The sequence below is a fragment of the Piliocolobus tephrosceles genome, chromosome 18, assembly GCF_002776525.5.
Source record: "Piliocolobus tephrosceles isolate RC106 chromosome 18, ASM277652v3, whole genome shotgun sequence".
Taxonomy (NCBI): Eukaryota; Metazoa; Chordata; class Mammalia; order Primates; family Cercopithecidae; genus Piliocolobus; species Piliocolobus tephrosceles.
In genome coordinates this window covers 28661979-28675260 of record NC_045451.1, presented here as the reverse complement: position 1 = coordinate 28675260, position 13282 = coordinate 28661979, and the positions used below count along the sequence as shown (strand labels likewise).

Genomic DNA, 13282 nt, shown 5'->3' with positions numbered 1-13282 from the left:
CTCGCACTGGGAGATGGAGACTGGAGCTGTTCCTATTCGGCCATCTTAGCGCCTGTTTACTTTTCTTCTTATTAGTCTGGCTAGCAGTCTATTTTGTTGACCTTTTTTAAAAAAAACGGCTTCTTGATTCACTAATTTTTTGAAGGATTTTTCCTGCCTCTATCTCCTTCAGTTCGGCTCTGATATTAATCATTTCTTGTCTTCTGTTAGCTTTTGAATTTGTTTGCTCTTGCTTCTCTAGTTCTTTTAATTGTGATGGTATGGTGTTGGTTTTAGATCCTTTCTGCTTTCTATTGTGGGCTTTTAGTTCTATAAATTTTCCTTACACACTGCTTTAAATGTGTCCCAGGGATTCTGATACGTTGTGTCTTTGTTCTCATTGGTTTCAAAGAACATCTTTATTTCTGCCTTAATTTTGTTATTTACCTAGTAGTCATTCAGCAGCAGGTTGTTCAGTTTCCATGTAGTTGTGTGGTTTTGAGTGAGTTTCTTAAATCTTGAGTTCTAATTTGATTGCACTGTGGTCTGAGAGACTGTTTGTTATGGTTTCTGTTCTTTTCCATTTGCTGAGGAGCATTTTACTTCCAAATATGTGGTCAATTTTACAATAAGTGTGATGTGCTGTGAAGAATGTATATTATGTTGATTTGGGCTATAGAGTTTTGTAAGTGTCTATTAGGTCTGCTTGGTCCAGGCTGAGTTCAAGTACTGGATATCCTTGTTAATTTTCTATCTCATTGATCTAATATTGACAGTGGGGTGTTAAAGTCTCCCACTGTTATTGTATGGGAGTCTAAGTATCTTTGTAGGTCTCTAAGAACTTACTTTATGAATCTGGGTGCTCCTGCCTTGGGTGCATATATATTTAGGATAGTTAGCTCTTCTTGTTGCATTGATCTCTTTACCATTATGTAATGGCCTTCTTTGTCTCCTTTTATCTTTGTTGTTTAAAGTCTGTTTTATCAGAGACTAGAATTGCAACCCCTGCTTTCTTTTTGTTTTCCATTTGCTTGGTAAATCTTCCTCCATCCCTTTATTTTGAGCCTCTGTGTGTCTTTGCATGTGAGATGGGTCTCCTGAATACAGCCAACTGATGGGTCTTGACTCTTTATCCAATTTGCCAGTCTGTGTTTTTTAATTGGAACATTTAGCCTGTTTACATTTAAGATTAATATTGTGAATTCGATCCTGTCATTATGATGCTAGCTGGTTATTTTGCCCATTAATTGATGCAGTTTCTTCATAGTGTCAATGGTCTTTACGATTTAATATGTTTTTGCAGTGGCTAGTACTGGTCGTTCCTTTCCATGTTTAGTGCCTCCTTCAGGAGTTCTTCTAAGGCAGGCCTGGTGGTGACAAAATCTCTCAGCATTTGCTTGTCTGTAAAGGATTTTATTTCTCTTTCACTTATAAAGCTTAGTTTGGCTGGATATGAAATTCTGGGTTGAAAATTCTTTAAGAGACTGGGCGTGGTGGGTCATGCATGTAATCCCAGCACTTTGGGAGGCTGAGGCAGGTGGATCATGAGGTCAGGAGTTCAAGACCAAACTGGCCAAGATGGTGAAACCCCCTGTCTACTAAAAATACAAAAATCAGCTGAGCATGTTGGTGGGCACCTGTAATCCCAGCTACTCACGAGGCTGAGGCAGATAATTTCTTGAACCTGGGAGGCGGAGGTTGCAGTGAGCCAGGATCATGTCACTACACTCGAGCCTGGGCAACAGAGCAAGACTCCACCTCAAAAGGAGAAACCAGTCCAAAATGTCTGCAAATTCCAAAAACCAGAATGCCTCTTCTCCAAAGGATCACAACTCCTCACCAGCATGGGAACAAAACTGGACAGAGAATGAGTTTGATGAATTGGCAGAAGTAGGCTTCAAAAGGTGAGTAATAACAAATTCCTCCAAGCTAAAGGAGCATGTTCTAACCCAATGCAAGGAAGCTAAGATCCTTGAAAAAAGGTTGGTTAGATGAATTGCTAACTAGAATAACAAGTTTAGTAAAGAACATAAATGACCTGATGGAGCTGAAAAACACTGCACGAGAACTTCGTGAAGCATACACAAGTATCAGTAGCTGAATTGATCAAGCGGATGAAAGTATAGTGTAGATTTTATTTCAAAAATGCAGAAAAGGTAGAAAAGGAGAAATTGAAAGAAAGAAGGAAGGAAACAAAACATCATGAATATATTATTGTCCCTTTAATGGCTAAACCAGTGTTTAAAATATAATGTGGGTTAATTGCAATCCATCTTCAATAGAGAGAATTATTTAAGGCAGATTTTTGAGGAAAATTGTGAAATTTCTTTCCCTGGATGAATATTTTTAATGTGGCATTTATAGACCCTTTAATAAAAACCTGGCCCATTGGAGATAAAAGAGGAGCATAGAGAAACAGCCACAGGAACCTCATTTGTGAGATACACAATTCGTAGAGGAGCACAGAGACCAGTCTAGTGGAAGCCAAAGCATTTTCACTCCCCCAGAACTTCTCCTGTGAAATTACAAATCCTTTCTGATGAATAATTTTCTCCAACCCAACAATTATCTTGGGAACCTTTGAAAGAGCCTGCCTTTCTCTCCTAAGCAATGCCTACAATCTAACATTTCACAAGCATCCTCTGAGACCTGTGGCTGGAAGGAATTGCTAGCAAGGAGGCCCACATTAAGGCAAACTTTCTTATGGGAATAAAGAGGAGAGGACTTGATGTCATCTCTCTCAGGCCAGTGGCACAAAGATACCCAAAGTTGGGTCTTGGCCAAAAATTGACCATTGATCATATTCTCCTTTAGACTAAATGAGTCCAAAGTTAAACATAAGTAATTTGCATTGTCTCTAGAACCACACTCACAAAAATCTCATTACACAACACTGTTTGAATACAAGCACATAAGTGTTCCTCTCCCCTTTACAGTCTTAAAAGAAATTTAGTGCCTTGTATAACACCTACCCAAAGCCTCGCATCTGAGAGCCAACATCACCAAGGATTTGCCTTAATGGTTTGCTTGTAGCCCTACACATTATCCTTAATACTGTGCATTCATTTGCTCTTTTTTTCTTCTTTGGTAGGATTTCCTAGCCTGGAAATCAGGCACTTCTCTTCAAACTCTTTGGGATTCTCTCATTTGCTGCCTTGATTCATTTCCCTTGTTCAAAGAAATCTTTTATCAAGTCTCTGCCTATATTTTGGCTCTGATTGCTGTACGTCTACATCCTGTGCTTAGCCAACCTTGTATCTTTCTACCTTCATCTCTGAATGAGACAAGCCTGGAGGCTGCTCAGTGACCCAGAAGACCTCTAACCCCTTCTGAATATAGCAGAATGAATATAGGTACCTTCTGAAGACACATTTCACTTCTGCATAACTTTAATTCTATGTCTTGATCTTTTGTATCTTAAATCTCTATTCCCTTCAGCGTTATCAGATTTTCTTTCTATTCTTCTGCACTTTGCTGACCTCATTGAGCCTCTGGGAGACTTGTCTCAAAATTATCTCACTAATTATCTTGAAATATTTCCTGGTTACAAATTCTCTTTCAAAAGCAAGATATTATCTTCTATCACCACATTTTGATTTACCTGACAAAAATTTAATAAGAAATAAGTCATCAGAAAAATATTTTATTAACACTTAAGCCTACTATGCAGCTCGTTTCACTTGCAGTTTAAGCTGGACTTGTTAACTTGGAATATGAATGAAGAGTTCAAGTTCACTCACTGTCATTAACAAGAGAAACTTCTTTGAAAATATTTTATTCTGTCTTACCTGTGTTCTCTGAAAAAAAAAAAAAAAAAGTGTATTTCCATATACAAAGCTTTCCAAATGCCCATAGGCAGTCACAGTAACTCTGCAGAACCTCTTCAACTACTGTAATCTGCCTGAAAATTACAAGATTTACTATCAAAGACGAAAAATTGCAATTCTGCATTCAGGCAACTTGTTCTGGCAGAGTCATCTCTCATACAACTGTTTAGCTAGATGTGCCTCCATTTTGTTATGGAAGATAAATAGTGGTTATTATTTGTATCATTTTATTAGCAATGCCTCTGAGCATCCTGTAACTCTGATTTGTTTGACAGTTGACATGGCATGTTTAAATCACAGAAAAATTGGCATATTGGCTGATAGAAAATAATGCAGCTGTAATAGGGTTTGGTACATTGAATTTCACTGACATTGCTGCTTATGAAAGGAGAAATAACTCTTTTTTCTCGCTTCATCACTTATGATTAGAGGGCCCAGACAGTTCAGGCAATATAGTCAGTGCTCAATGTATTTTACTACTCTTCCTCAAAGATAAATTCCTGTCCTACTGGATCTATTTCTATTGTTTAAAGGGGAAGTGCTATCATGTTGCATAAATATATGAAGGCAGAGGAATGAGAACGTTCATAACTTGGAGAAGAGACTGACCACATCCTATCACATCTCTCTGAATGGATCCAGGGACTCTTCCAGTGACTTAAGGAAAACAGGCTTTGCCCAGAAATAATGAATGACTTTTCTTGTCTCCACTGCAGCAGTGAGTGAAGGACCAACTACCCAACAACCACCCATGCTGCCCCCATCTCAACCTGAGCATTCTAACAGTGAGGAGGCACCAAGCAGAACCATCCCCACGGCTTGTGTTCGACCAACTCATCCACTCCGCAGCTTTGCTAATCCTTTGCTACCTCCACCAATGAGTGCAATAGAACCGAAAGTCCCTTACACGCCACTTTTGTCTCAGCCAGGTAAAGTACTCGATTGTTCACTTTTGAAATTCTTATTATTGGTGCCTCTGTTTAAGTACATGAGGGTGCCTGAAAAGGCCTAGATGTCATATGTCTTTTCGATGTTGATTACATGCCCAGTGTTCTCATTTTTGTTACTGATGCTTGTAGTGTAACCCTTAATGACCCACCTCCAAAGCAGCTGATTGGTTGTAGGTGCTTTTCATCCCTTTGGAAAGTTGTCTATGAATCCTGGAAGGCAGTACACCATTTTTAATATGTGCTATAAGGTGTGCTTGCTAGAGAATACTGGAAACATTCCTGATTCCCTAATTTCATTCTGCCACATGAGTTCTAAGGGTTAAAGCTAGACTCCAAGACTAGATGTAAAGGTATAAAGATCTGCAAAACCACTTTTTAGAGAAATGGATTGGATCTCATAATTCTTCTTTGTGCCTTTCAATAGTCATTTCTCAGGAGTTCTTACATATTTCAGAGTACTAGGCCACAAAGGAATGTCAGACCAGTGTTGAGTACTACTCAACTAATTTTAAAAATGAAGAAACTAAAATTTAGATTGATAGAAAGTAACATATCACTTGGCCTAGTATCCAAAAGGGCTGACCTTGAGCTCCATTTTGTTTTTGTTAAGGATTTGGGAGGGAGGGAGGGAGTGTATCAGAGGGAGGCAGAGACAAAAAGAGATTGAGGAAGAAAGAGGAGGAGGAAAAGAAGAAACAGGTAGAATGAATAAGTCAATAGATAAATAGATAGAGATAAATAAATGTTAGTACTTAAAATTATTTGGAATATTAGAATAATTCTTAAAACCCTCAGTATATCAGGCATAAGACAGTAAATTTCAGTAGTTCTAAGTAATCTGAGATGGCCTCCTTACTAAGCACAGGCAGCTGAACTGGGTTAATCTATATTATGCTAATACATTTGACTACTTTTCTGTTACTCAGACCTACAATAATTTATTTTGTTGCATTAGTACACGAGCCACATAATGGCTATAAAAGCTAGAAAAATATGATTGTCTATGAAGTGTAAATATTATTTTATATTAAGAATGTATCTAGTTGCTGGGATGACATTAGTTGATTTGTGCACATCACCTCTGAATATGTATACTCAGCCACGCAGCCCCTGGGAGGTGGGGTGGAGCATGAAGGCATGTAGGATTCCATTGGTTGGAATGCACGTTCCGCTATGGAGTCTCGCTTGACACATAGGCTCAGCACATGTCATGATTTCATTCTACAGAAGATAGCCCTTCTCAACCCAGCAAAGCCCACATAGGGACTTAAAAAAGGTCTGTATTGCCCAAGCCCCTCTCTCCACCCTCCATGCATACACACTCCACACACACACACACTATATGGAGGATCTGCTACTTTATATGGCCCCAAAACTATGAAGTCTTTGATAATTGAGGCAGAGACAACTTGAAGCAAGAGCATTCATTTAATGAAATTTTGGTGCCAAGGTGATTTCCTTGTGATTTCTGGCTGCATCTGTTTCCCCACTGCAAGCACAACCCAGGGAAATAGACCTTGAAGGAAACTAGTATTCAAGAGAGTTGGCAGGTTAATTGCAACTGCTAACAATAACTAGCCTTTAATGCACAGGCCTGTAGGACAGGCATGATTCTGAAAGCTTATCACATCCCATTTGATCCTCTAAACAACTTTGTGAGGTAGCTACTAGTCTTAACCCCATTTCATGTACAAGGAAACTGAGGCACAGAGAATTTAAGTAGCTTATTTAAGTCTATAACAAGTAAGTAATGTATCTTTTCCTTGCCCTTTTCAACTTCAGAAAACCTGGTTTCTCAAATTTTAGAAACTAATTTGTGCCTTTTAGTTTATGTCGAATTTGTTTAATGAGAAAAACAAAGACTAATAAAATTACTAAGTCATTAAATTAATTGAATCATTAAAAGAAAAAAATCAAGAAACATTTTAAATAATTCTGAACTGAAGAATATATTTTCTCATCAGATTTCAGTGAGGAAAGGTAAGAGCCTTCACAATTCTATGGTAAAGAAGACCAATTTGATAGCAACAAAAAGTAAAGTGCAGTTGCAGCAGTTTATGCTGTTAATATTCTCTCTGCTTTCAAGTAAAAACTTTAAGAATAAAACATCAGAAAATGACATTCTGGAGGCTACTTTAAATGAAAAATTTTACTGCACCAGTGATATTTAGTTTGGGACACAAGATTTGGAAATCAACCTATGCTCTGGAGTGCTACAATAGCAAAAGGATACTTTTTTTTTTTTTTTTTTTTTTTTTTAAAGATCTGATGATAGATGGAACAGAGAATTGGCACTTTTTAACTAGTTATTTTCTTCTACTTACATTAATGCCAAAGCTTCCTAAAACAAAATCAGATATAATGCAGTATAAATTAGTGTATTATGTTCTTCATAGAAGGGAAATAGAATCAGTTGTGCTGTTTCTGTACTAATTTCATCAAATAATAAGCATGTCTGAAGAGCCAAAAAACCATTCTCTGATCTAATGGCAACCAGGCAATATCTCATTTTTTAAATTTTCACTGTACACTTAAGAGCCTTCTTTTGTTTTTATTTGAAGTATTTCTCTCAAGCCATCTCTTCTTTCTTATTTTCAGATATCTCTGGCTAGAGTTTTTGTTTGATTTTATGTTTTCTATAGGTCCTCTTTAAATGTCACTCCCCCCCCACTCAACTTGAGGCATTCCCTGCCGTCCCTTTGGAATTATGAAATTCCTTTTTCTTTCATGTTTCTCTCTTATTGTCTTCCTATGATTCCTGTTCATTTCATAATGCCTTACCTCATGATTTTCAAATAAGTTCTCCCTGCATTGCTCCTGACACATGGTAAATAGCATGCTTTTTAAAAGGGCTGATGTTTACTTATTCTAATAGAAAAAGAAAATTAGCAGACTGACAAATGTATTAGCTGTGACATTAACTACATGCTTCTTAGACTTAAAGATGAAATACTTAGAGCTTTCAACAAGTTTTAATTCTAAGAAAATCATTACTTTAGTCAAACTGATTGATGAAGTAAAGTCATTCTCTTGTCAGCTTTTTTAAAAAAAAATACCTCAAATAATTTTACTGTGAATTTCACAAAAAGGACTGCATAATTAGTGATGAATTTATCTTTACTTACTGCAAGTAATTACTTTAGCATATGGTAATGTGGGGCATTGCTCTAATTTTTAAAGATCATGCTAAATGAGAAACTTCTACTTTGAAAGCTTTGAGATTGGGATCAAGGAAGAAGCTCTTTCCCCACTCAAATTCCTGTGTGTGAATTTTCTTTTGTTAAATTTATTTTATTTTAGGTTCTGGGATATGTGTGCAGGATGTGCAGGTTTGTTACATAGTTAAACGTGTGCCATGGTGGTTTCCTGCACCCATCACCTAGGTATTAAGCCCCGCATGTATTAGCTATTTTTCCTGATGCTCTTCCTCCCTTCACCCTACCCACCAAGAGGCCCCAGTGTGTGTTGTTCCCCTCCCTGTAGATTTTCATGGTCAAACATAATCAGTCTGTGCCTTAGTTTGCCTCCCAATAAGGCACACAGAGCTATTTTTGCAGCAGTTTTACATGAGTCTAGGGTAAAACATATTATGCAGTAATAGTCTACATGGGGTTGCAGAGCATTTCACAACATTTTTATAGTAAGCAGTTATTAGAAAGCCATTCTGTTGTCATAACGACTGAAATTCTGCCTACTTGAAAACAGATTCATTTCCTCATTTTTTTCCTCCACCTGCTGAGTTAAAAATGTAGCTTACAAGACTCTAGGGTGTTTATGGTGTTTCTTACAATTTCATCATCACCTTATAATAGAGTGCTTCCATCTTTTAATGCTTTATCTATAGACGTGAATAACTGAGATCTTTACACATTTCATGGAGGCTGCAATCACCACACTTTGCAAATCACAAATGTAGACATGTAAGTGATTTGGCTTAGTCCCCTTTCAGGTTAAATAGAAAATGTTTGATAGAGTATTGGGCTTATTGCATTATAGATCTGACATAAATTTTACAAAGGGCCAAGATAGGGTGTGTGGTTTTTTTTTTCTTCTTTACTAGTTAAAATTCCTTTTAGCTGTGGAATGATCAGCTGCACTTTAAATGAACCTGGGTTAGGAGACCATTTGTCTTCCAGAGATGTAACTCTAAAGGGAAAGAAAATGTGATCTCTTAAATAGTGACTTTTATATCATAATACTCTTTTATAACATTAGTCCCCTGGACCTCTTGAAACTTTGTAAAACTCCATAAGTACTATATTTTCCTTCATTTACACATTGCATTTTACACACATATATTTATAAAAGCAAAACTCCACAGCATTCTGATCTTTTCCATCTTCAAGGGATCAATATGTCAGCGGACATGACAAGATCAAAACTCACTTCATTGTACTGCGAAATTGAGTTTGATTTTCCCCGTGCAAATTGTGGCATGTGCTTCAATTTGTCTGAGGACTGAGGACAAGGAGTGGGTAGAGGTGGCTGACAGTGGACAAAAAAGGCGTTTGATTTATATTTTATGGATGGTTGGGAAATCATGTATTCCTGCTGTAACCTGATCTTCTTGGCAGGCCTTATTTCAGTAAATCTGCTATCACACAAAACTGCCAATAAATTACTATAATGCATTAATACAATTGCTTTCCCTGAGCCACTCGTAGGCCGCCATTGCAGGTATTCATCAAGAATACCAAACAAGTGTTCCATTCTGCTAAAACCAGCCACAGGCAGAGGTCATGGGAGATCAGACATCCTTTAGCAGGTGACACAAGTGGGTCATTTTAAAGGCCAGTCAGATAGAATAAATCATTGGCACAGCTAATAGGAGAGATGTGTTGATTTGGTGTTATTGAAGCCAATACGTCCAATCAATGCTAGAGTGGAAAATTACACTACATCTTTTTATGTAAGTTGTATCTCATGTGAAAGCTATCTGTGTGGCTTTTTGGTAGACATCTCCTTGAAATTTTTTCTGTCCTCACTCCTAACAGATTGTAATAGGTGAAATTTGATTCAATTTGGTCTGCTCATCCTAAATTATCCATTGGTAAAATGTAATTAGGGCAAATTTGCTTTAAGTATCAATAATGTTTGTGACTCTGGAACCTACTTGGTGGTTTTTCCTCTACTATGGTGGTTTTTCCTCTACTTGGTGGTATTTCCTCTACTATGAGGGTTTAGTAAATAAATATTAATAGGAAAAGAGCTCTGTTAATTGCCCAGAGGAGAGAGAAATAGTTTCTAGAAGAGTCATTATGAGTAAGCCACGTAATTGATGCCCTATTTATAAGTGACAAAGCAGAGGTCTAAGAAGGTAGGCATCTTGCCCAAGGTCAACAATCGAGGTAACAGTCAAACGTAAAGAATTTGGAGAAATGTAACTTTGAAGATAAAGGATTTTACCTAGCTTTTTTTGTGATGTTAACAGTTATTCTTAGAGTGACTTTTTCCTCCCTAAAATGGGTCTTCTAGGATCCTAATAGTTAAACATTCTTTAGGAAGAACTACATCAGGTAGGTTAAGTCATTTAGCTGAGTGTTTGAGTAAACATTTTATTCCTTTACATTGGCATTACATGGAGAGATGTTATAGCAAAAGTAGCAACTAACTGGAGCACTCTGGAATAGCTGCCATCTGCCTTCAACTCACCTGTCCAGTCTGTCGAGTATCCCTCTGTGGTAAGGCAGGAAGCCAGGGGCTGACATCTGACATCTGTTGCTGTCACCACCACTGATGGCCAGGGCTTTGGAAGCCAACTGAAAAATAAAGATAAGCATATAAGAGTTTAAGGCATATGGGATTATTCCTCACAGTGAGAGCTGGAGAGTGTGACCATAGGTCAATAAGAGCGAAAACTTAACAGCTAGTATTTTAGGGAGGGAGTGAATGACTACAGTTGAAAAGTTTGAGTCCCTTTTTTGAAAGGTTTGCCCAATTATGAGAAAATATTGCATCAAGAATTGTTTATTAGATCATATATGAAATTGAAGATAAGCATCAACCTAATACAATGAAACTCTGAGGTTAAAGTAATCAGTGGCCATCCAGATAATCATAAGAGAAAGTTAAAAATAATTTGTTTTCAGAACTTTGTAATCTAATAGAAACATAATTCAAAACATGTAAATTACAAAGAATGTCCTTGGATTATACGGCAGAGTGGGTGGCCACATGAGTGATAGAAAGAATGGCGAAGGAAAGGTGGGCAGTAGGTTGTTTTCAAGGCAGTAAATATTCCTTTTACATTTCTTATAAACTTGATAGGTCACATGGTTAACTACTGCTGTATAGATTTTGTTGTTGTTTCGAAATATTTTGAAAATAAAGCATCTTTTTAAAACTCAGCTTATATAAAAGTTATAAGGTTTATGCTTTATACTTTGTCACCTTTTTATAGTTTATAGAGGACATTTCCAAATAAGTGTATATCTGCCTGAGAAGTAACTTTCATCAGCATTACCAATACAGAGGTCAATATTTAGAGAGGTTGAATACCTTGCAACTTTTCCAGGGTCATGTGTCATTATTCTTAGGACCTTCATCTCCACCCTTACATATGGTGGACACTCAAATGTTGGTTGAATTGGTCAGAATATAATAAAATAATAAAGGTGGGAGCCAGAATTTGACTTCAGTTCTTCAATTTCAAGTCTAATAATGAGTTTAGACAGAGCAGAGCAACTTGTAAGTTTGTAAGGATATTAGATTAGATACTAGAAAAAGATAAAGGCAGATAAATTCATGACCATTTTATAACATGTTTAATAATCTGAACTATAAATAGCATCTTATGCTGAAGCCAAATAAATTGCATAGAGTAGAAACCACAGCCTGCAGAAATTCAGTAGTTCATTTTTATGAAAATAAACAGACATGTAGTGACCTCCATGAACAAGAATAGCAGTCTCTGCGTTGGAGTAGAGAGGAGGAGGCCAGGTGCGATGGCTCATGCCTGTAATCCTAGCACTTTGGGAGGCTGAGGCAGGCAGATTGCCTGAGCTCAGGAGTTCAAGACCAGCCTGGGCAACGTGGTGAAACCCCATCTAAAATACAAAAAATTAGCCAGGCATGGTGGCGTGTGCCTGTAATCCCAGCTATTCAGGAGGCTGAGACAGGAGAATCACTTAAACCTGGGAGGTGGAAGTTGCAGTGAGCCAAGATCAAGATCATGCCACTGCACTCTAGTCTGGGTGACAGAGAAAGACTCCATCTCAAAAAAAAGAAGGAGTGTGAATCAGTGGAAGTCAGAGTCCTAAGGAGTAGTCTGTCCATCATGCCAACTACAGAACTGATTTTGCCCCTCTGAATCTCACTTTTCTCATCTGTGAAATCAGATGGTCTTTCTTCTTTAAAGAGGAAGGAAACATGAAATTCTACAACCTTATTTACTACAGAAATATTCTTCCTTTCTCCTTTTTATTTATGAAAGACTAGGAGTAAGAGAAAGGTTTTAGTTTGAATGAAGATTTTCAGACTCATGGTATACATTTTAAGTACTCAAAGTAGTTGACAGAGTTCTTTAAAGTTCTTCAATGAGTGTCAAGTTACAGTTACTTTCTTTGGCAGCAAGGGGAAACGTTGAAATAAAGTGCTCACATAAACCTCTGTGCTAATGGACTATTGAAAATGTGTTATGAAAAATCTAACGCACTGAAAGCAAACGAAAAGTCTCTGTGATATTAAAATAAACAGGGTTTAACCATTAGCAACCCATCTTTTTTTCAAGTACCACAATTTTTCTAGTTAACATTTTTTTTTTTTATATATACTTTAAGTTCTAGGGTACATGTGCATAACATGCAGATTTGTTACATATGTATACTTCTAAAGACATGACCTGTAGTACCTACAAGATTGTGTGAAAAACAGTCTTAGACTTAGAATGTTTATAATTCTTATCTTACTAGCAGGGACTTATAAACAAATTCAAGTGCCATGTTAAACATCTTGTGTGTGTTCCAACATTGACTTTCATCTTAGGCTTGCAGGAGGATTGATGTTCTTATTTCCAGGATCTCTTTATTTACCAGAATGTCAAGGCTCTTAGAGTAGAATGCCTTTATCTTGTGAGGTAAAAGGGATTCTAACAAGCTTTTTTGGTAGAAAACAATGATAAGTAAGCCCTATTCATGAAACCATATGCCTCTCATTTTGAAATGAATAATTGCATGTACAGGCTTATAAGAATAATGGCACTTATAGTGACTGCTATTTTCAACATCTTTTTCCAAGTACTCTTCTAAAACATTCTTCTTTGACATTTCTGATTATTTTACCCAGCAAATTGTATGTATTTTTCTACTTCTGAGGTCACCTGAGTAAGAATTTTCTAATAGAGATCACTTTTTTTTTTTTTTTTTTTGAGATGGAGTCTCGCTCTGTTGCCCAGGCTGGAGTGCAGTGGTGCGATCTTGGCTCACTACAACTTCTGCCTCCCAGGTTCATGCCATTCCCCTGCCTCAGCCCCCTGAGTAGTTGAGTAGTTGGGACTAAGGTGCCCGCCACCATGCCTGGCTAATTTTT

At 37.2% G+C, this 13282-nt stretch overlaps 1 protein-coding gene across 1 annotated transcript in view; it reads left to right on the top strand.

The window, feature by feature from the left end:
* Nucleotides 1-13282, top strand: part of DCC (DCC netrin 1 receptor) — a 1259004-nt gene that overhangs the window by 1216669 nt on the left and 29053 nt on the right. Inside the window, exon 27 of the mRNA XM_026455168.2 lies at nucleotides 4523-4735. Within this exon, the coding sequence (XP_026310953.1) occupies nucleotides 4523-4735 (213 nt within the window). The remainder of the gene's footprint in view (nucleotides 1-4522; nucleotides 4736-13282) is intronic.